This window comes from Neofelis nebulosa, chromosome 9 (genome assembly GCF_028018385.1).
Source record: "Neofelis nebulosa isolate mNeoNeb1 chromosome 9, mNeoNeb1.pri, whole genome shotgun sequence".
NCBI lineage: Eukaryota > Metazoa > Chordata > Mammalia > Carnivora > Felidae > Neofelis > Neofelis nebulosa.
In genome coordinates this window covers 100,263,321-100,288,398 of record NC_080790.1, presented here as the reverse complement: position 1 = coordinate 100,288,398, position 25,078 = coordinate 100,263,321, and the positions used below count along the sequence as shown (strand labels likewise).

General features: G+C 40.3%; 1 protein-coding gene across 1 annotated transcript in view; it reads left to right on the top strand.

The window, feature by feature from the left end:
• The window catches only part of MACROD2 (mono-ADP ribosylhydrolase 2), a 2,059,774-nt gene that overhangs the window by 1,930,481 nt on the left and 104,215 nt on the right, over positions 1 to 25,078 (top strand). The window contains exons 12-13 of the mRNA XM_058684846.1: positions 18,822 to 18,884; positions 23,467 to 23,535. Coding sequence (XP_058540829.1) covers positions 18,822 to 18,884; positions 23,467 to 23,535 — 132 coding nt within the window. The remainder of the gene's footprint in view (positions 1 to 18,821; positions 18,885 to 23,466; positions 23,536 to 25,078) is intronic.

The following is a 25,078-nucleotide window of genomic DNA, read 5'->3' as shown; positions in this document are numbered from 1 at the left end:
ATAGTAATAAAACATTGCTCCCCAAAGCAGAATGTGGTAGTTACAGTTACAGGAAGTCTATTAATCCTTTCTTTTCTAGGATTGCCTGCCTTGTGTGTAATTTCGGTTTTGAAATCTTTCTTTTCCAGGGCAGAAAATAGCCCCCAGAATATCAGACCTGTGGTTATTTGACAACAGTTAAAGCTACCCCAGAGCCGTTTCTGTTATCTTTATTAACAAAGATCTTTGGGAGGCGAAGGTCATTTCAGAACTAACCAGCAAGGAATTTGTTAGGGTGTTTTCTGAATGCTGAAAAGGAGGTGGAATTCAGAGTGTGGGCATATAATCAGGGCAGTTAGGACAGGTCTAAATTTTTACTTGATCAGTGGGAATTTGGGTACATTATTTAACAGGAAGCCTCAACTGCCTTATCAAAAAGAGAAGGCAAGGATGTTACCCTCACACCAGTTTGGGTGAAGATGAAGTGAGATAAAACTCTACAGCATTTAGCACAATGCCCAAGCATTACTTCTACTATGATCTCTTTCTACTCACAATACTTCTGACACCAAATGTGTGGATTTACTCCTGGCACCAATCAATTCTCTGGCTCACCAACTTCACCAAGTGTCCTACCATTGACTTCAACTCTGACACCAACTACCTGGATTTAGCGTCAGACCCCATAGGTTAAGGGCTCAGTCTCACAGGGTTGCCCCACTTCCGACATCAATTGCAAGTCTAGGGCACCCAGACTCCTGACTGACTGGCTATGAAGCAAGGGTGTCCTCATAACCCCCTCTTCAGGTTTGATGATTTGCTGGAACAGCTCGCAGAACTCAGGGAAACAGCTAACTTACTACTACCAGCTTATTATAAAAAATATTATGAAGGACACAAATGAATAGCCAGATGAAGAGGTACATAGGGTGAGGTCCAAAAGGGTCCTGAGCATAGGAGCTTCTGTGGAGTTGAGGTGCACCACCTCTTAGCACGTGGATGTGTTCAGCAACCTGGAAGCTGTCCAAACCCAACTGTTGTTCATGGTTTTTATGGAGATTCTGTACCATAGGCATGGTTGATTGAATCATTGGCCATTGGTCACTGACTCGATCTCTGGTCCCTCTCCCCTTCCCAGAGGTCAGGGTTGAGGCTGAGAGTTTCTACCTAAACACATGGTTGAGTCCTCTGGCAACTAGCCCATCCTAAAAGTTGTCTGGGAGTCCACCAAGAGTTGCCCTATTAGCATAAATCAAGTAACGTTGAAAGGGACATATTATTATGAATAACAAAAGATGTTCCTATCACTTCCATCACTCCGAAAATTATAGGGGTTTTAGGAGCTCTGTGCCAGAACCTAGAGACAAAGCCCAAATATGTATTTCTCGTTTTATTGATGATATTACATTAAGTCGTATTAACTGTTCAACAAATGGCAAATAAATCTTAGTCAAACCAACCGTTACACGCTTTGATGCCAAGTGTTGACTGGGATCATTTCTGAAACTTTCTTATGTAAGTTTTAGTTCTCTCCTTCAGACATATGAGAGGGCTCCGTCAGATCAGGAGCAGTGGCATTTCACATCCATGACTCCTTGAACTAAAGGTGTAGGAATGTGGGGGTGAGAAGGAGGCAGGTTAGGATGCTGTCTGCTGGCAGTGATGTCCCAAAGTGCATAGGACAGGGAAGATAAAGACTGGGTAGGGGCGCCTGGGTGGCGCAGTCGGTTAAGCGTCCGACTTCAGCCAGGTCATGATCTCGCGCGCGGTCCGTGAGTTCGAGCCCCGCGTCAGGCTCTGGGCTGATGGCTCGGAGCCTGGAGCCTGTTTCCGATTCTGTGTCTCCCTCTCTCTCTGCCCCTCCCCCGTTCATGCTCTGTCTCTCTCTGTCCCAAAAATAAATAAAAAACGTTGAAAAAAAAAATTAAAAAAAAAAAAAAGACTGGGTAGAAGAGGAACTGAGAAGCAGAAGAACAGGGAGGTAAGTATGGAGAGGAGGGGGGGAGAAAGGGAGAAGGGAGTATACTAGGGGTGAACAGTTTAAATTCTAGGAGATTCTCTGTAGGCAAAATTGGGATTTCTTGGAAGGACACCCATTGTTCTAGACTTAGAAACTAAAAATCAGTTTCCACAAGAGAGGGAAGGATTCGAGGGACAGGGCCCTTCACACCCATAGCTGGATGAAAGTGAGATAAACCTATGTAACATCATATTTGTGGCACCTACTCAGCTCATTGTCCCTATGTATTCACCACACCTTCTGCACCCATCCTCTCTTGGGGAAGGGTAGCCCTGGGCACCTTCTTGCTGAATGTTTCCCAGACACCTCAGTTCTTTGTCATGTCAGCCTTTCTATAGGCTAGTCTGTATCCTCACGACATGGTGCTGGCTTCCTCCAGAGCAAGTGACCCAAGAGAGTAAAAGCATATTCAAGACAGAAGTGGCAATCCTCTTATAACCTAATATCAAAAGTAACAGACCATTGTTGCTGCCATATTCTTTTAATTATGCAAGTCCCTAAATCCAACACACAGTCTCAGGGAGGCACATTAAGTTTCACCTCTTAGAGGAGAATCTAAGAATTTGTGGGCATGTTTTTAAAACCACCATAATCCCAATGGTCTTCTTGTTTCCCATTCTAAGACACCCTACATCCTCTCTGTGTCTCTGTCCTTGGATTCTTTGGGAGCCCCTCAAATATCAAATCCTCTTATTGAGTTAAGCTCATGTGTAAGTCAAAAGCCCCTTCCAGTACCGTCTGCAGTCTTGGAATCACTGAGAATATGTCAGAGACATGGACTTTGCTACCTTGCAGAAAGTGACATCTTCGGTGGACAGGAGGTAGTGGAGGGTTATCTGAGTAATGGGTCAAGCCAGTTCCTACACCACATGGGGAATCACCCCTCCACAAGGCATTCAGATGTGTGGTCTTGTAGGCTGAGTCATCTCCCACTATTTATTTCATTAGGTTGCTCTAAAACAGGAGTCAGCACACTTCTGTAGAGGACCAGATGGGAAATATTTTTGGCTTCACAGGCCACATATGGTCTCTGTCGCATATTTTTCTTTGTTTTTATTACAACCCTTTAAAAATGTAAAAACCATTCTGAGCATGCAGGCTGTACGAGAAAACAGGCCTGTGGGCCAGAGTTTGCTGACCTCTGCTCTAAAATCATCCTAGAGAGACACTCATTGTATCCTCAGGAAGTATTCAGACGTGCTTCTCACACCACCCAGCCATGATAGCAGAACTCCTTCCCATGCCTCTAATTTATCTTACTTGAGGTAAAACGCTGAGAGTCCTCTTTTCGGCTTGGATACATTTTACATAGGATTTCTCTCGTTCCTTCAGGGAGACAAAAACAGGTTCAAAAATTGAGTCACTAAAATGACTAATGTGGTCCTGTCAGAGGAGAATTATGGACCTACAAGGGTATGGTCTCTCAGAGAACTCATTTTGTGTTTCTATCCATCACGTGAATAACAATAACCTTCTCCAACAAGCGGAGTGAAAAATGTATGGACTGCCAGTAAGTATTCCTCACTGCTCACTAAATATTGGCACCACAAGGGCTCTATACAGCAGTGGTGACATGTAGGAAATTTGTGTCAGATCTGGATTTTAATGGGGAAAAATAATCCAGTCTCACAATTTGACTTTTGTGTCTCTACAACTGGACTCAAAATCCTTGGATGAGAATTCTTTTTTAAAAAATCTGCATTTTAATTTTACCAGAGCATTAACAAAAATGTATTAGTTAGCCCATGAGTCAACAAAAGTTAATGTGTTAACATATATATATGATTAATGAATTCATACTAGAAGAGGAAGAAAGGAAAAAAAAGCTGAAGCGACAAATTAAAAGCTGTTCATCATATTTAATGTTTTAGCTAGCCCCAGATAGTAGTGTGGCTTTCTTATTTTACTACTCTGCTCAAACTTGTAGCACTAAAAATTGCTAACCTGAGGTTCTAGTTGAAACTATACATGAAAATGGGACAAAACGTGCAAAGAGTGGGGAGTTTGGGCTGTGAATAAAAGTTCTTGGAGCCTGGGTAGCTCAGTCAGTTAAGCATCTGACTTCGGCTCAAGTCATGATCTCACAGTTCGTGGGTTTGAGCCCCACATGGGGCTCTGTATTGAGAGTTCAGAGCCTGGAGTCTGCTTCAGATTCTGTGTCTCCCTCTCTCTGTGCTCCTCCCCTGCTCGCACTCTGTCTCTCTCTCTCTCTGTGTCTCAAAAATAAATAAACATTATAAAAAAAGAGAAGTTTTTTAAAGTGGCAATGAATCAGCTAGATATCTCTGCTTCCTGATCAAACTAATTGCAGCCTTGAGTCTGTGTTTATCCTTCTTAAAGCTTACCTTGTAGAACTCATTATTAGTTGTAATTAAAATGGACCCAAATCATAATTTAATTAGCCTTAATAGGACAGCATTGGAGGGTCATCTTTCATTTTAAGTACATCATGTTTCTTCTTATAACTATTTGTTATTGTAAATGATTCCAATCACAAACTTAATAGCCAATTTTAGAGGAAATTATTCAGTTGCCAGTCGTTTGAGTGGTTCAAGAGGTATATGCATGTATTTGAGTATTTGTCCAGACCACTGTCATGTGATCCGAAAAACTTTTGATCTATTTTGACATGTTTTGATTGACGTTTGGAGTCACCAGGTAGCATTCATTACAGTACTGTTAATTCAGGGGTTTTCTGAAGAAAATATTCACACAAGTTTGTAAGGGTGACAGTTGGTAATTAGACATAGTATGGCGAGCATTTTGTAATGTATATAAATGTCAGATCACTATGTTTTCTTGAAACTAATATAGAAATGTATGTCAACTGGACATAAATACATACATACATACATACATACATATATACATACCTCAAGCCCATTTTGACACTTCCATAAGCTACAGATCTTCTGAGGTAAAACAGGGGGAAATTGGTTCCACCAAGTCCAAGCTCATCTGACATTGGTAATGAGAGCTGGGAGAGGTAATTTATTCTTATAAGCAAACTGCCAAGAAGATAGAAAGTCCTAAAAACCTTTCTCAAGCTGTTGGTGTGAGAATGTTCTCCTGTGGTCTTTCTTATTGGTGGCGTTCCATCATCCCTCCACCATCCAACTGTTTCTGTCTCTTGCTCCCTGCTATGTCCACTCTCTCCTGCTGGGGTTCCATTAGTTCAAGTGGGGAGGGGCTCTACATAGTAAATGACTATCCCTAATTGTAATAACTTTGTATTGTGACAGATGGTAACTGTACTTACCCCAGTGAGCATTTTATAATGTATAGGATTGTCAAATCACTATGTTGTACACATGAAACTAGTATAATATGGTACATCAACTACATTACAGTGAAAAAAGAAGTCTATCCCTAGAGCCCATGAGAGGGAATAGGCCAATGTCCACTTCGCCAACTGATTCCCATTTTGAATGCATGTGATCACTTGTAGAGATTTCTCTTTTCATTGATCAGAGGTCACTTTTAACCAAACATATTTCTGTGGAGAGGAGACAACTGGAATCTCTTCAGCATTGTCCAAAAAAGTGCATCAGATAAGGGCACACTTCTGCAAATTGACCAATCTGACAAAAAGAACAAAGCACATGCCAGAATGCTGTGCTAGGGATTCAGGTGTTCCTTTATGTGTATAGCATCGTACATATTGGCAATACTTAATTGTCTGTGGCATACCCTGCAATCAGGAGAGGAGAAACATATGTTCCCATTTGTCTTTTGATGTGGCTTCTGATATTTACATTTGCTTGTCTAAAATAACATCAGCGACCCTAGACAATTTTTCCTGAGTCTTGAGTCTATTGACTAATTGCTTCAGGTGGCTATCGAGTATGTGATTGTCATCTCAAGGAGATGATCCATTGCCAGCAGGTATTGCCCTGGTACAAGGGAAAAACAGTTACCATTGGGAAGAGAACAGAACAACAGCAACAACAATACATAGAGTTCTATTTGTTCAAAGTGAAGTGAGACCCCAATAATTCTTTGAAATATGCCTAATATAACTTTGGGGGTATTTGGAGCACCTGGGTGGCTCAGTCAGTTAAGTGTCCAACTCTGGATTTCAGCTCAGGTCATGATCTGACAACTCATGAGTTCGAGCTCTGCATTGGGCTCCATGCTGACAGTGCTGAGCCTGCTTGGGAGTCTCTCTCCCTCGCTCTCTGCCCCTCCCCTGATCACTCTCTCTCCCTCTCTGTCTCTCTCTCCCTCTTTCTCTCTCTATAACATAAATAAATAAGTAAATAATAAATAAATAAATAAATAAATAAATAAATAAAAAGAAATTTGGGAGTATTTAAAGTCAAAACCAGGAAGTCTTGGCACTCAGTATAGTAATTAAAGAATTAGCGTTATAGTGAGGAATACTAGATAATTACAGTGTTATCAGTAGTCTTGGGAGAGGTGATGGTTTAATTACCAAATAAAAGTAATTTATGCTAAATTGCAAATGACAGCCAATGCCTTCTTAAATCATGGCTTGATAAGAAAGAAGGAATGACAATATTGGACACATGTAGGAGAAGGAGGAAGTATTATCAGCCTGCAAATCACAGAACGTATGCAGAAATGGGACAAAGGAGGCTAGAGTCCTATTTCTTAGACTGGCAGGATGGCTTATAGTAAGATGTAGTCCTACTTGTGACAGAAGGGGAATAGATATTGGAAGCAACTATTTCATACCATCCATCAAAAAATACAACCCAGACAAAAATCACACACACACACACACACACACAAAGCTAACCAGGAATTTCAGAAAGTAGCATAACTATATATATATATATATATATATGTGTGTGTGTGTGTGTGTATATATAACTATGTATATATAACTATGTATATATAACTATGTATATGTGTGTGTGTGTGTGTGTGTGTGTGTGTATATATATATATAAATGACTATTACAGGTTTCCTTCTCTGTCTGAAAGTAGCAGTTTCCTGTGAAACCTTTTGGAAGCCAAAGTATCTCAAAGCAAAAAGGCAGTTACTATTTCATAAAAGTGAAAATCTTCAGCTTTCTTTTGGTTATTGAAAATAGGTACTAATATAGGTCTTTCATAAAAGTGAAGTAGCAAAACTTGAACTTTTAGATAGAGGGAAAAGCCTATATATGCATGCTTCACTTAAAAAAAATCTTATACAAATTTTCTAGATACTATTTTGGAAGGATTTCTACTGGTCTATTTTTCCTTCCCATCTATTTGATTTCCCTTCCTTTCTACTGAAACATCTGTACTGCATACCTTATGGCCACCATAAACCAACATGCCTTCCTTTGTTCCCAGGCTCAGTAATTGCTCCCCAGCTCTGATTATCCCAGGCCATATATGCCTGGATGGGATTCTGGATAGCATGATAGCATGGTGATTAACAGATTTCATTTTGGAAGCAGATGACCAAGGCTCAAATCCTGTTTCTACTCCCTACTAGTTATGGGACCTTTGGAAGTGTTATTTAAGCTAGCCAGATATCATTTCTTCACCTATAACATAGAATATTTATTGTATCTGTACCACAGGGTTATTCTGAGTATTACATGGGATCATTCAGAACTTTGGCTGAAATGTAGATAGAGGCTGGCACTGCCTCTCATCCTTCACACCTCCATCCAACCACTCACCAAAGCCAGTTGATTCTGCCCTAAATCCTTCCTATTCTCTCTCTCCTCTGCTGCCACCCCTTTATCTCTGACTTTCATCATCTCTTACCTGAAGTATTTTAATCAGTTCTGCATTAGTCACTTTTCTCCACCTCCCACCCCCACCCAGATCAATCCTGTCCCCATGAGAATCAGCCAGGTAAGAGAGAAACCAAGGCTCTGTACCACCCTCACTGATGTATCTCCCTTCTCAGTAACCACTTTGTCACATAACCACTTCTTCTTCTGACTTCTCTCCTTGCTCCACTCCCATTGTTGGCAGTGGTCCTGCAGTACTAAGTCACTGTGACCCCCCAAATGTACATGCTTACTCTCACCTCTCCATCTTGTTCTCCAACCTTTGGAACATCCCCTGTGCCATCAAATCACCCTGCTCCTTTTGCGTTGGTATCTTCCCTTTAGGCCCATCTAGTGGCCCTCACTCTCTACTCTAGCCCCATTGGCCACCCCTAATTCTTCAAAGATGCCATGATCTTTCCCACAACAGGACCTATGGACATGCTCTTCACTCCACCTGGAACACTCATCTATCTCTCCCTTTTTGCTTCATTAATTTCTACCAATTAATTTCATATAAGTGCCTTAAACTGATCAACTAACTACCCGTTCCCCTGGGAAGTCCCCTCCGATGACCTTCTTAGAAGGCCTCTTGCCAAACTGTGCTTCCCTCCACTAGCACTTATCACAACTGGAGATAACATGTTTGTGTAATTAAAATTGTTTTAAAATGTCTTAGGTCAGGTCCTCCATGTCAAGATAAGGATTCAAGGGCAAGTGGCTGATTTGGGGAATGATCCTAGGAAGCACCAGGAGGGAAGTAGGGAAGTGAGACAGAGAAAGGAAACACAAGTTCATGAACAAACAGGTTGTCCTATGGGCATTTGGGATTGGGTCCTGCAGGAGAACTCTGTGGGATGTGCCCCAGAGTTGTCCCCCTCAGGGGAATGAAAGCAAGGTGTTAATTATATTGTCTGGTCCATCACTGGTTGGGCTGCTTCCAAATTGGCTGCATAGGACAAGCATCCTGCTGAGACTCAAAAAAGACCCTAAGGCAGAGTGCCACAGGTGCTCATGAGAAGAAACCATTGGTAAGTGCAGAGGAACAGTGGGTGGGGATTTGATAGCTTTGACCTCAACACCCACTTGCTCCACTGGACTCTGAGCTCTGTAGCCCCTTCCCTCACTAGTGAGCTCTAGATCAGCCCACCTGATAAAAATACAACATGAGTCACAGTTGCACATGTAACTTTAAAATTTGAGAAGCAACGTTTTTAAAACAAAGGGACACGGGCAGCATTAATTTTAACTCTATATTTTATTTACTCCAATATAGCCAAAGTGTTGCATTTCAACGTGTTATTTGATATAGAAATTGCTGATGAGATATTTTACATTTTTTTTCTGCTGTCCTTAAAAGTGAACGTATATTTGACATTTACAGCACATCTCAATTTGGACATGCCACATTTCGATGAGTGTGATTTCTGCCCTAAGGAATTTTTTTGTGTGTGTAAAATACAGGAAGTCATATGTTGACATTTATTCTGGTAAAATAATTTCAAATAGCTATTAAGTAAACATTGGGTTAAACAAAACCATTACTGGAATTCTGTTAGTAAACTTAGGAAGAGTGGTCAAGTTTTATCATTTAGAGGATTAAAATTTAAGTGAGGACACATTTTTATAAAAAGTTCATATTAAATTCTGGAAAACCCTCACATTGCCTTCATCCTAAACTTCAAAATTCCAAACCAGTGGTGAAATTTCTATTTTCACCACTTAAATTAGCATGTTTTGACACCGAAGGAACAACTGTGTTAAAGGGGGGAAATGGTAGAAAGATAAAGGCAAAGGATTTTACTTCCCACAACCATGTGGGACTGCCCATAACAGAACATACATATACTGAATTGTGCTCTCCCTGGGGGACACCTGCTCTCAGCACATGCACATTTTCTTTTTTTTTTTTCCTAAAGTGTATTTATTTATTTATTTATTTGGAGAGCATAAGTAGGGGAGGGGCAGAGAGAAAGGGAGAGAGAATCCCAGACAGGTTCTGCACTGTCAGCACAGAGCTGAATGCAGGGCTCGAACTCACAAACCATGAGATCATGACCTGAGCCAAGACTAAGAGTCAGATGTTTAACCAACTGAGCCACCCATGCACATTTTCGAATACTAGTTTCCCAAAGAGCCACATGAGCAAAGCAAGCAGGGAACTGAAGCACTTACTTATATTTTCCTCAAGTCAGCTTAACTGATCAATATCTATTTAGATCTACATATATGAGATAAAATTTTATATTTTTGTCTGAATAATTGTCTCTAGTCTCAATTTCACCTTGTGCGGACAGATACATCTCATGAAACCACTCCAACCAGCTTTCTTTCCTCAACTTCCAAAAGAAAAGAAATGCTTCTGTCCCTTCCTAATAGCCTATATTTACTTCTGTCCCCTTCCTAATAGCCTAGTTATTTCCTCTCCATCATCTTGAACTTTGTGGGTACTCACCCAACATTAACTGGTGGCAAAGATACCTAGCAGCTTTTGAATTTATTCATGGAATGATTCTTCTATTCAAAGAATATCTTTATATCCTTTCTCTTCTTCAACAAAAAAAACTAGTTTCATTTTGCCAGTTCTGTCTTAACATCTGCAGAGAGCACAATGTGTGCCTGTTTTAAACAAATGTGTAGGCACACCAGATATCTTGATTCAGAAGCATAAATGACAATAGAGAGAACTGGAATTTATAGAAGGAAATTAAACCTTAGGGCTTAAGAGAGAGCACCAAGAAATCCCATTGTAGTGCTGTTATGCTAAGTTTGTTTTGGTCGTCATTTTCCCAGTTATGGTGTAGAAACAAGCTTATGTGCATACCTAAAACCAGTGCAATTTATGATCTATTCACTAGCCTAGGTCAACTGGTAGAATAACCATAAGCATCAGTAGAAGTTGATTTGTAACCTTAAGTGCACCATGAAATCATCAGAAGACTTTGAGAATGTTGCTTAATTCCCAACTGGTTTTTTTTCCTTATCTTAAAAAAAGGCCACATTAATGTATTTCTTATTATTGTCATTCCTTAATGGTTATTGATTATATTCAGGATGCTTTGTATCTCTGCAAGGCACTGCAACTCCCCCCAGGGAAGACTGTTAATGAATAGTGTTTGTAAAGTACTTGAAAATCCTTGGATTAAAAGCTAACCATATCAGGGTAAAAGTATTTGTATTAACATGCCATATGGGAGAACCATATGTTATCTATTAAGAGGGTGTGTGTGATATTGAAAATAGCACTCTGGTGCATTGCCTTGTGCTATTTTTATACCAAGATATGTCGTGGCAAGTTTTGGTATGCCAGGGTCATACCTTCAACGTGGAAATGCTACAAAGTTCAATCCTTCGGCAGATATTTGTTGAGTTTCTTATTGAGCACTTGGCACTCTATTTACCATCATACAAAATATATGGAAGGGGCTGTTGCACGCTACAGTCTCATGTGTTTCCTTTCATTGAACTTTTGTTATACTTAGGTCTCTTTTAACAGACATATCTTGTTAAAAGTAACAGATTCAATTATTTCCTCTTCCCTCTACATGGACAAGTATGCTATTTGGGGACACAGGAAATAGGAACAAGATGATTGTCTTCTCTGTCCTATAACTGAAGACAAACCATAGGTCTTACGCACCCTCTATGAATTAGACATGGTTGTAACAGTATTTATTTTGAGTAGAATTGGTACTGGCAGCCAAGAAAGCAAGCATTTCCCCAAATGGGCTATGTGTGCTCCACCACCTTCCCAGAAGGTGCAAAGTTATTAGCCTGGATAATTGTATTGTAACAACTTCTGTGCATAATCTCCCCTGGCCTGAGGAAAGGACTCCTTCTCTAAGGTGACTACTCCATTAAGAAGACAAAATGGTGGCTAGCAAGAGCCTAGGTTCTGTGTCGGGGCCAACTTCCTTGAAAAATGCTGCCCCGCATGATGCCCCCAAATTTTATAACTAACCAAATGATTTTGGAATAGATAATCTTCCCCTTTTTTCCTGATTAATTTGTTAACTAACTATGCAAGGCCACATTTCATTAACTCACAAATATTTATTGAACATCTATCATGTGTTCATTCTAGGTACTTAGGAGATCTCAGGCTATGAAGCAAACAAACATCCTTGCTTTGGTGGAGCTTACATTCAAGTGGGGGCAGATATATATAAGCAATGAATGCAATACCTACCTAAATTATGTATTAGAAGATGACAGATGATTGGAAAAATAAATAAATAAAAAGTAGATCCTGATGAGGAGGACGGAGGGTGTAGGGAGGGGGAGATGTTTAAGTGGAGTGTTCAGCATAGACTCCATTGGAAAGGAGAAATATTGAGCAAAGACTTGTCAGACATGAAAACACTGCAGGCAGAGGGGATGGGCAGTGGAAAGACCTGGGGATAAGAGACCCTAGGAGGAGTAGCCAGTGTGGCTGGAACAGAATGTGTAGGAGGCTTCTAGAAAAATGTCGGGGTGGGAAAACCATAGAGGTCTCCACCACACAGGGCCTTGTTGCCTGTGAGCGACATTTGAGCAGGGGAATGGTATGATCCGACTTACATTTGAAAACAAACTGGCCTCTAGGTTGAGAACAGATCTGGAGGACAAGACCCTATCACAACCCAGGAGAAAAAGGGAGGAAGGAGGCCGGACCTGGGTGGTGGTGAGAGCAGATGAATTCTAGCTACCTGTGCTCCCTACATGTCACTGCGTTGGATTTTTAGGAACCATTACTTGTGATAAAAGACACATGACATTTTAAAACAGATCCAAAATTTAATGCGGTTCAACCAGAGGCTCAGATAGAAACGCACCTTTTCTACATTGAGAACTGAAATACAGTGCAAGCAATAATAATAATAATAGGGGCGCCTGGGTGGCTCGGTAGGTTAAACGTCCGACTTCGGCTCAGGTCATGAACTCGCGGTCAGTGAGTTCAAGCCCCGCGTCGGGCTCTGTGCTGACAGCTCAGAGCCTGGAGCCTGTTTCAGATTCTGTGTCTCCCTCTCTCTGTGACCCTCCCCCGTCATGCTCTGTCTCTCTCTGTCTCAAAAATAAATAAACGTTAAAAAAAATAAAAAATAATAATAATAATAAATAATTACTGCTTAGGGGGAAATGAAGTTTCCTTTTTAATCCCTTGACAAGTATTTATGGAGCCCCTAATGAACTTAGGCACTGTGCTGGGAGCTGCTGACACCACAGCAAGAGCAAGGGCCTCTGTCTCAGGACTTACAATTTTGTTATCGAGGGTCAGCAGAAATCACAGGAATCTGCAAGAAAGAGAGACCTCAGGCTTTGGCATAACGTGGACTTGAATGTAAGACCCAGCCCTGCCGCTACTTATGGGACTTCAGGGAAGTTATTTTTCCCCCCACAACCTTGATTTCTTCATCTGTAAAAATGTAGACCAAAGTCTAACTCAGTAGGACTCTTTTGGAATTCACAGTAAGGGGTGTGAGGGGCGTAAGAGTGTAAGTGCCTTGTGCCAAGGAGGCGCTTGGGACAGCAGCTGCCACTCATGTGAGATCGTGACTACTCAAATGTACATCTCTTTTTATCTGCATTGAAAGATGCATGTGAAGCTTTTCATTAGAATAATGAGGCAGCCAAGTTGGGAACTTAATTTTCTAAGACTAATCTGTTCACATCAACTAATTGGGTGAGGAAACCTCCAGAACAAAGTTTTTAAGTTTTTGGAACTAAGCATCCCTCCCTCCTTTCCCTTCTTCCTTCCTAAAGCCATCAAATAGAGCCGAGCGAGGTAGACACTCCCGCTGAAGGGGGTAAGGTTGAGGTGCTGAACACCTGGCACAGAGCTCAAGCAAGGTCAGAAGGGCATCTCCATCTTAGGTTGAAGGACTAAACAGACATGACAACTAAATGCTGCATGTGATCCTAGAAAATTATGAAAGATATTATTAGAAAATGGGCAAAACTTGAATGTGGTCTGTGGCTTAGATAGCAGGAATGTCATCAGGGCTAATCTCCTGGTCCTGATGGTTGCATCGTGGTTTTGGAGGAAAATGTCCTTGTTTGTACAAAATATATACTAAAGTTTGTAGGGTTGATGGAGGTGATTATGTTCACAACTCACTCTTGATAGATTCAGGGGAAAAAAAAAAAGAAAATACTTTGTACTGTTCTTGTAACTTTCTATTGCTTAAAATTATTTCAAAATAAAAATATCTTTAGCATTAAAAAAAAGTTTAGAGTTATAGTATTGTGCTTACCTGACTTAAATGTCAGATAAACTCAATTCTCAATGTTCTTGGTGTTCCATGTTAATCTGCATGACATTATCATCTAGTTCTTTAGCTGTTATTATTATTTAGTATCATTTTTTCACATTAAAAAATTTTTTTAACATTTTATTTTTTTGAGAGAGAGAGAGCCAAGAAGGGGCAGAGAGAGACGGAGACACAGAATCTGAAGCAGGCTCCAGGCTCTGAGCTGTCAACACAGAGCCTGACATGGGGCTCGAACTCATGAACTGTGAGATCGTGACCTGAGCCGAAGTCAGGCGCTTAACTGAGCCACTAAAATACCCTGCATTTTTTCACATTTTTGCTGACCCATAATTTATCTTACCCAAACAATAAATATTAGTTATGTTTCCAAGAAGGGAATGTGGGCTCTGACATGAGCTGACCAGGTCAAAACCCTGTTCCCACCACTTCCTAGCTGTAGGATCTTAGGCAAATTATTTAACATCTCTGTGCCTCAGTTTTTTTAACCCTAAAATGTGGATAATAATAATACCAAACTCACTGGGTTGCTATGAGAATTAAATCTGATGGCCTATGCAAACACTGAGTAGAACATAGCCAATATTCAATAATCACTAGCTGGTATTAACTAGTATTATCCCACTACCCACATAGCTTTATTAAATAAAACTTAACTATAACTGATGGCAGTACATATTTTTGAGATCATTCCTTCCTTATATACGCTAAAGTTATTTTTCACATGTGTATGTTCTAGAGAATTTTGAAATGTGTGAGATGAGAATGTAGCTTGGTGACAAAATACAGAATTAAAGACTGAATTCTTTATAAATAAAAGAGTGCTAACTTGAAAAAAGAAAAGAAAAAAAAAGTTGAGCCATTCTGACCTGAGAAAAATGAATATACCATTTGTATTAACCAGCTACCGTCACGATGATACTGTGTAACAAATAACCCCCCCACCCCCCCCAATGCAGTGCCTTAGGACCAAACTATTTATTCTCATGCTCACAGGTTTGAGAGTTTCTGTCATTCACCTGATGTGGGCTGGGTCCAGGTGGGCAGTTTCATTTCAAGCTGTGCCTTGCCTGGGCTTGGGTCCAGATCAGGGACCAGTAGCTATAGGACTATCTTCTTGTCATGGCAAATGTCAAGAGCACAGGCACAAAGTCCAGTTATGCAGTACAGTTTGGTCTTTTGCTCACCTTGTGTCCACAAATATTTCATTAGCCACATCAGGTAACTTGGTCAAATCCAACATCAGTGTGTTTGGAAAGTATGCTCTGCCCACATTGGGAGAATACTGAACTGTATAATCCATTACAAGGGACTGCAAAATGGAGACAAATAATCTAATCTGCAAACCACTGTTTTTTGACTGCATGTGCTCTATCTGTGTCTGGAAATCTTGGCACCTTTATAAGAAAGAGTAATAATACAGGAATAGGCAGTGCACATCAGGTTGTTTCCCCAGTAGCGGGGACGGATTTTCTCTGATTTACTTCCCCTTTCTCTTCCCATTCCCGTGCACAGTTTGCAAACAGAACTACACATAATCAGGATAATAATCTGTGGCCATGACATTGAGATTTTGCCCTTGTAAATCTCTCTCATCGAGAAATAAACATGGATTACGTTCTTGTCATCATCCAGCCAATGATGCATTCCTTCTGCTTATGTGAATTCAGTTTGCAGCAGGGACCCCTTATTTTTATTTCTATAAAAGTCCTGAAATATGCTTGAATATAGTACATGCTCAATAAATATAGGTTGAAAGAGTAAAGGGCAGGATACTAATACTGAAGACATAGAAATTATGCAACATCTAGAATTCTGAGAGGTTACTGTGCCTTTTGGCACAAGAAAATCAAGTGTTATGTGACTCCCACCATGAATGCTATAACGAGTTATTATCTGAAATAAATATGCGGTCTTAAAGGCAAACTAACTAAGAGAATTTAGCTTCTGCATGACATTTTTTAAGCTAACAAAATAGCCTGTCACTTCCTTATATTTCTTCACATTTATTGTAAGCCTTTCAAATCCCTTCTAAAAACCACAAGTTTATATTCACCACTCTACTTAACGTTTTATTGTTTATGGGCTTCCCGTGAAGATTGCTAGACAGACAAGGCTGATAAAAGGAAAGCTTGTCCTTATCAAATACTTACGGGTAACAGTGTAATGGGATTTTTTTTTTTTCCCCTACCAGTGGAAGACCACAGTTTCACTAAGAACTCACTCATTTGGGGCATTTTAAATGGATGGAAAGCTATCAGCCAGCCAAAATATCCTTCTGAAAGAGTGAAATGAATGTTAATCTAATTGCCAGAGAATGCTTGCTTTGAAAGCAAGACTTCTACACTGGTTCCCCCTGCTGGATTTGAGGATGCACTGTCTGGAGATTGATGAAAGCAATGTACCTAAACCTTGTCTTTTGAGGGCATGTTACTCAGATGGCAAATCCAGCATTCTTCTAGAGTACACTTCCTCCGTAATAAACATGGCAAGTGTTTCTTGAGTTTGCTTCCCAAGGGCAGAAATATGGCAAGTCAAGGCTCAAAGTAGGAAACAAAAGCATGGCACTGAGGTGGCTGTCTTAGGAAGTGAGACAGCATGCATATGCACATGGGTAAAAACCCAGTGGCGGTACATTAAGGAAAACAACCAGAATGGTATTTATTGTTATAGAGCTAGACTTGGGAGTCTGACCATAAATTTCCTTCTCATGCGTTTCGAAAGGCTAGCACAAATTCCTCGCCTTCCTGTGACTTAATTGTTGTTTCTCTTTCCCTTCTTATCTTCCTCCCTCCACAAGAAAGCTTTTTACTCTATAGGAGATGTGGTAACTGGACTAATTTTAAAGGCAGCCTGTCACTGCCAGCTTCAAGCCTATTGTGAAATCTCTGTTAAAAAGACTTTGCTAGGGGAGACAGAAAAGCTGGCAGATTTCTCGTGCTTGACTCTAACTCCCATTTGGTGGAATGAACAGGGAACATACTGACCTATGTTTTTGACACATGCTGTGGCACCAGCATGGCCTTGTTAAGGGGGCAAGAGAAGCAATGATGGCTATTTCCTTCCTAGAGCAAAAGCCAATGCCATCGCCTACTTGGAGAACTACAAAAGAGCAGATGTCAGACCATTATGTGGTACTGTAAATAGGCCATTTAGAACATAGGGTTTAGGTAGCTACAGAGCTGCCCCAGGTTCTCACGTTAGAAGTTATACCATATCCCCCAGGGCAAATAGCTGATGTTGGGCAGAGGGAATTGTATACACACTTATGTATTCATTAGTAGCATTCCTTCCCCACTTCAGAATTAACTCTTCTTTATGGATGCATGCATGTATGTATGTATGTATTTTTGCCATTCTATTGTAAACTTTTTCTGTCATTCAAGTCAATCCCAGATGTTTTTCCCATCTGCAGCTCTCTTCCCTAGGTTATTTTACAGACCTGCTCTGGGAAATGTTTCCCCATTGCTTCTAAGGCTCTTGTTTCAGCTCCCCTATTGGAGTCCTCCTCTGGGGAGGATTCCCCATCTTCCTGCCTCTGGATTAAGAGCAGGTAGTAGCAACAGATGGTAGGTCGAAGCACTCGAGTAAAACAAGATTAAATGATCTGAACCTGGTTATAGGTCAGGAATTTTAAAAGGACTCAGCTGGGTGACTCTTCAGCTCCTTGTGACATTGGCTGAGGTCATCTGGCTGCATGCACGGGCAACTGGGCTGGGTTGGAAGGTGCAGAAGGATTCACCCACGTGTCTGGCCCCTTGGAGTTTCTCTACATGGCTCTTCTCTCTCTCCATGTGCCTCTCCCCATTTGGTAGGCTAGCCTGAGCATCACTACAACATGGTGGCTGGCTTCCCAGAGGAAGAAAGCAAAAGCTGCTGGTCCTCTGAGGCCTCAGCTTCGGGGCCCCTTTTCATTGATCTAAACAAGTCACAGAACAAGAGCGGATTCAAGGAGAGGAGAGACAGAGTCCACTTCCTGAGAGACAAAGGATCTGTGGCCATCTTTAACCCATAGTTATATATGCTAGTAACTTCTGCGTCTCTGTTTTCTGTAGTCTAATTCCATGTTTAATATTGTGTTCCTGTGTCTTTATATAAATCTTTCCTTTCTAAAAATTTCCAAATAAGAAGAGATTTGGAAACCCTCCCAGCAATGAGTTATAAAATCATGCCTTTATTTGCCTTTGAAAATTTTAATTTTTTCTACACGTAAATCCACAGATACATATTATACGTTTTAAGCCAAAAGAAAATTTTAACTAGTTTCTAGTATTCAGCCACAATGCACCTGCCCAGTTACTTATTTTTCAAGGAGTTATGTACTATGGTGTAAACTTGACCAACATAATCTGTTCAAGACAAAATATTTCATAGCATAGATACGTTAGACTGCCATGTGTAAGTTAGGTAAAAATAGATGTTTTTTGCAACATGTATCAAACAGGAAAATAAAAGTCATAAAACTTAATCAACTGAACTTCCTTACACAGTGCATACTGCTTGAGTCAAGGGAGAAAAACAGATTCGAATTAAGATCTTGTATTGCATTTTGGGAAATGCTGCGCAAGAAGAGAAATGTTGTAGGAGTGCTGAGTAAATTTTGTTTACTGTAGTTTAACATTTCATCAAGCAAATCAGGTGAGAAGGGACCAGTATAAATGCGCCTATTTATGTAGGTAATTTTTCTGTTTCATGCCTCTGATTCATCTCTCTGCCTTGCTTGGGGAGTCATGCTACATTGGTTACAATTAATTTCAGTGCCCCATATTAGTCATAAAGAGGTATTTCATCAATTGACTTGATGTATTTTTTTTCCCTCCTTGGTTTTCTTGAAAGATGAGAACAGTCCAGAGGAAAAACAAAGCACAGAAGAAACGGAAGGGCAGAGCCAAGAAGCAGGTGGGCTCAGATTTCTTTTGAGGAGTCTTCTAGGCCTCATCCATAGAGGTGAACGATAACATTACTCTTTACTCAAATGTTATTTTCTAGAAATGCCTATAGCTCTTCACCAGATTGATTTCAGTGTTCATTTAGGTCTCTGTCAGGAAGCCACCAATTCCACTACCTATGAGCGACAGTGCTTCCAGTCAGAAGGGTGCATTCTCATTCCTCATTCACGGATTCCATTTTTCTTCTGCATAACAACACTTTGCTCAGAAATGCTCTAAGAGGTTGCAAGTGCCAACTCAGAGTTTGGCTGCCTTCAGACAGGTCAAAATTAGCAGGTTTAGTTTGGAGAAAAAAATGAAATGAAAAACGTTCAAAGGAAATAAATAAGAGGCTTTCCCTCCATGACAGGTAGAAAGTTCTTTACTGTTTTGCATCACACTTTGAAGAGCCAGGTTTCTGGTCGTTTCTTTACATGTTGTAGGAGATGGTGTCATGAAACCCGATTACCCCACACCCAGAATTAAAGTGAGATCTGAAGCCTTCCTGACATTTCCTCTGTTCCCTGAGAACAGATGTGTCAGGTGGTGTTTATAGATTCTCCACTGCAGATTATGAATTGAACATCTTTAAGTGAAGTGGCACTTAAGAGTCAAAAGAGATTGTCACCACCTTTAACTTCTCATCTCTTCTTACCCATTTTTGCACTTAGGCACATTCTCCTTGAAAAGACTGATAGGCACAGTTATGCCATTATCAACACCACCACCAAAAGAAAAATCTCCTTGTTCCTTTTAGTCTCCAAGTCCTAATGAGTCCCCACAGAGGGGCATTTTGGAAACAGTGGGCTCCATCTAATGGGTGCCCGGCACACCCTAGGCCATATGCTGAACTCTTGGAAATCAACCAGGTAGTGTGATAAGTTTTTCACTGAAAACTTCCTACATTAACCTTGGAACTTTTGCTAGAGAACTGGAATCTTTTATTATTAACCTGGAAGATGGAATTGAAGAAGGCCAATCAGAGAAAGCACTGAAGCAGAGCAGCAAGGACCTTGTGTGGCCGCCACTGGGTCAGCAGGCTCCCTTTGCCGAGACGTAGTCCTTGCAATGAAATGAATTTCTGATACAGCAAACTGTTGTCATCCACCGCCCGCCCCCCCAGCTCCCGACCCATACATCATTATACTCCGTGGAAGATGAGTCTTATGTGAGAAGCTGTCACTGTTTTCACTGTTTGCGGCTGACAAGTGTTAGTCAACTAAATGCTGACAGCTGAGGCCATTCTCTGAATGGTGAGGCTTCACAGGTTTTATTCACTCACCGTTCTGTCCCAAGATATCTTTATCGACATAGATTTTTCCCACCCCTGTTCATACACACACACACACACACACACACACACGCACATATGTGTGCAGACACACACATTTGCCTGTGTTTTATTTATTCATTCTTTTTAGCTAGTAAGCTGAGAACAGATGATTTCTTTTTGAAACTGGGATCGCCTGTCAGCAGACAGTGGTAGGGTGTGAGTCCTCTTCCCACCTCTTGGATCGATAGCATTATCATCACAATATGCTTACCAGTCAATATAAAGAATACTCCAAATGTACCTCTTGCTCTTCCAAGTGAGCCCACTGCTAGCACAGGTCTAATGGCATGATTCATCTATGATCTTGGCTGTTGTCAATACACAAGGTTATGTTTGCTCTGGCTCATTTCATAGCCTTCCTAATCTAAGTACAGAAAAATCAAAGATGAGGTCCTGGCCATTAAAGCCCTTTTGACCTACTACTGTTCTTCCAAAATATAAATACCTCCTTGATGTTCAATATGATTTCCAGATTCAGTTTTGACTATGTAATTCTGCAGGCCTCCTTCACATCATGAGAAACACACAATCTCAAATCAGCACGGTTTTGACTCTTGTCGTGATTAAATCCAAGGGTTTGCTGTGACCCAGGTACTGTTCTGGGCACTAGGATACAGCAGCAAACCATAAAGACAATACCCCTGCCTCCTTGAAGCTTATATTCTGATGGGGGCGGGGGTCGGGGAAAGAAATTTAAAAATAAACAGTAAACAAACAAAAAAAATGTAAGATAATAAAAAATGCCTTGTGGAGAAGTGGGGTAGGTAGATGGAATACTGAGAAGGCAACTTTCCATTGTCTGGATTTGGGAAGGATTCCCCGAGGAAGGGATAATTAAATGAAATCTCAATGAGGAGATGGTGGGAAAGCATTCTAGATGGAGGGACCAGGTAATGCAAATGCCTCAAGGTCAATTTTAGCATGTTGGAGGAAGAAGGTCAGAGTGGTTGGAACACTGTGCATTAGGGAGAACATGGTGTGCGATTTGGTTTAAAAAAATCATAGGACCAGATAATGTCTCACTGTATAAAATTTGATTTTATTAGCACTACAAAGAGAAGCCAGCAGAAGTTTTAAGGTTTTAACAAGCTCACTTTGCCTGTGAGTAAAAGTGGGTCACAAGAACCGAGTGAGACCGGTTAGAAAGCTATAGCAGGAAGAAATGATGGCAGTTTCTGGAAACGGAGACAAATGGACTGAAGTGTTATGTTCCAGACATAGCAATAACAGGATGTGTTGATGGATTTGGATATGGGGTATGGGGAAAAGAGGAATCCAGGATAAGTCCTAGATTTTTAGCATCAGTAACTTTGTGGATGACGGTGCCATTTACTGACACATGGAAGACTGGCCACCAGGCACAGTTTTTGTTGAGAAAGTTAATAGTTCAGTTTTGTCCATCGTATATTTGGGAGGACTCTTAGCCATACGGATGGGACGTCAAGAAGCTAGTCAGATATATGAATCTGGAGAGATGCACACCGAGATACAGGTTTGAGATTCACTGGCATAGAAATGAGATTTAAAACCATGGTTCTGGGTGAAATTCACTAGAAAGAACATGTAAATAAAGAAAACAGTGGAGCTTGAGACACCATGGCATCTGGATAGGTGGCAACAGGGTAGAAGAAGACAGTGTTTCAGAAAGAACAGAGTTAAAACTTGGTGAAATACTACTGAGAAATCAAACACAATGAAAAAAAAAAATGACCATTGGTTTTAGCAAAAGGAAGTCATTGGCACTTTTGATAAGAGAATTCTTGGAGGGGTGTTGAAGCCAATGGAGTGGGTTATGGAGACACTGTAAAGTGAGGAAGTGTAGAACAATAACATAGACAGCTCTTTTAGGGAGTTTTACTGTGACAGGAAGTAGACAAATGGGAAGATGAAACACCAAGGGAAGATTAATAGTCTTGTTTCTTGTTGTTTTTTTTTTTTATTTTTATCAGACATTATCACCAAACAAAAGAAAGTAACGTATCACCTCCAATTATTCCCCTACTAAAAATTTTATTCTCTCTCCCAATAGAGACATGACCTGAAAGTAACAGTCAAATACATTAAGGACATAAGATATGCTAGAAAATATGTGATTTGTCTTTAAGCGTTGTCATACATGTGTGAGTTATCTTTAGTTCTAAAACTAAAGAGTTTAAAAAACTCTAAAACACAGTTTAAAAAAACTCTGTTACTACATGAAAAATGTATATTCCTTCTCAATTCCTTTTTCAATTGTCAAATATTAACCATTCCAAATGATTTTAACAATAGTTCATATATGAAATTTACTATTTTAATGTTAGTAAGTTAATTATCTGTTATCCTGGAAGCCAGATGTGAATGGAGTTGCTGTGGTGTTTACGGGACTGAGGAAAAAGATAAACTCTGATGAGGTTAGTTGTTGCTATGAGGGGAGCAGGCCCTCCAAGTTCCTTAGTCCCCACCCTGTGCTTGGGTGACATGAAATCTCCAAATGGCTTTTGGTGCTTTCCAACAAATGATCCCCTTCTCCTGGGCCTGTGTGCTGACAGCATCAGACATGCTCCCTGTCATTTGACCTCCTGGCTTAACAGAGCAGAAGTGCTGTGCTAAGAAAAACCAAACTTTAAAAAAAACTCACATAAAAGCATTTTGTGGAAACTTGTGAGGATATACTTTCACAATCTTTCACTAAAAAAAAAAAAATGTGGGGCACCTGGGTGGCTCAGTTGGCTAAGCATCTGACTTTGGCACAGGTCAGGATCTTGTGGTTCGTGAGTTCAAGCCCTGGATCGGGCTCTATGCTGACACCTTGGAGCCTGGAGCCTGCTTTGAATTCTGGGTCTCCCTCTCTCTCTGCCCCTCCCCTGCTCATGCTCTGTCACAATCTCTCTCTCAAAAATAAACATTAAAAAAAATTTTTTTAATATATACCATTCTCCTAGAGGTGGGGAAAAAGCAAAATGCCAAAGTATAATAGTACCAACAGATAGTATTCTTTACCAAAAAGTGGTTTGTAGTCATCAGACTCTGTTTTAACTGAAGATTCCTGTTCCATTGGTTATAAAACAGGGTCATAGACGCTAGCCCCTTCAAAGACCATTCCATGTATTAGAGCAGGAAACAGGTTCCTACTTGCTTGGTGGAATGAGGAGGGAGGTACCATAGGCAGGGAAGCACCATCTTGACAGTTGGAGTTAAACATGGACTCTGAGGCAACGTTTCTCTTTCTGTCACGTAGATGGTGTCGATGTTGCAACTGTGCCCAGCCCCGCTTCAGAAGAGGCCACTGAAGTCTGTAAAGATGAAGGTATGAGGCCACTTACCTAAAGATCACAAACTCCCAGAAAACCATTTGGATTTTGTTTATATGGGGAAATGAAGCAGTGAGCAAATCTATCCAATTCTCTTTCAGCACCTCTATTTCCAACACAATCAAATATCACACCCGCTCTGTTTTATTCCACACCCACCCTTTTCAGAATTTATACATACATTTACATTTGTTCTTCTGAAAAGTAACTGCTTATTAAATCAGAAAATGGTCAAAGAAGTTATGTTTAAAGATGTTTATTTGAAATTCCAGAATTAGGCAGTTCTGCTGTTTACAGCTACTCATCAGGAATAAGTTCAAATGAGTGGCGTTTGGGAACCACCTACCAGAGAGCTCCATTATCCAGACATGATAAGGAAGAAAAAAATGTTGAAAGGAATCTATAGAAATAAATCTTTCTATTTATTTGCCATCTATTTGGTGACAAGAGCATCATTCCTCATTCTATGAATAGTTACAATGAGAAAGGTCACAGAACAAGGTGTCTCCAGAAGAAGAAAAAGGTAAAAGAAAATTTTCCATAGGCTCTAGGAAAAAATTTGAGGGAGAAATAGTGGGTACATCCATGTGCAGATGATAGAGTTAAAACGAATATCTGAAGGAAAATACAATAGCCCTTTCTTTTCTTTCACTCTGATTAACTGTCCCCATACAAAAAGGTAATACTACTTTATATCTGTCCTAGATAGCTACTAAACACCCTTCTGTGAATAGTAAGACTAGATTGTTGTGGTTATAGAAATGGAATGGACAATCAACTGACTAATGAATACAGAAGATGTGGTTTATATATACAATGGAATACTACTTGGCAATGAGAAAGAATGAAATCTGTCCATTTGCAGCACGGTGGACGGAACTGGAGGGTATTATGCTAAGTGAAATAAGTCAGTCAGAGAAAGACAGACATCATATGATTTCACTCATATGTGGATCTTGAGAAATTTAACAGAAGACCGTGGGGGAGGGAAAGGGGAAAAAAATGTTACAAACAAAGAGGGAGGGAGGCAAACCATAAGAGACTCTTAAACACAGAGAACAAACTGAGGGTTGATGAGGGGTGGGGGAAAGGGGAAAGTGGGTGATGGGCATTGAGGAGGGCACTTGTTGGGATAAACACTGGGTGTTGTATGGAAGCGAGTTTGACAATAAATTATGTTAAAAATAAATAAATAATTTTTTTAAAGTGAAAAAACAAAGAAATGGAATGAACACCTGGTACACTGTGTGATCTATTTAGAATTTCTAGATAAATATGCTGAATGCATTTTTTCAGTTTGGAGTGATATGAAGATGGATATATATACTTGACATTGATAGTTGAATCAAAATTTAGAAATCAAAGTTGTTTTACAATCTTAATACTTAGTTGTTTGTATCATTCATTTCATTTCATGTTGTCTGGTAAATGGGTTTTTCTAAATGAGCTGTCCAGTGTAATAAGAGTAGTTGCTAACACTGTGAACTCTAGGGTTAGATGGTTGAAGCTTAAATCCTGTCTCTGCGTCTCAAAATTGAT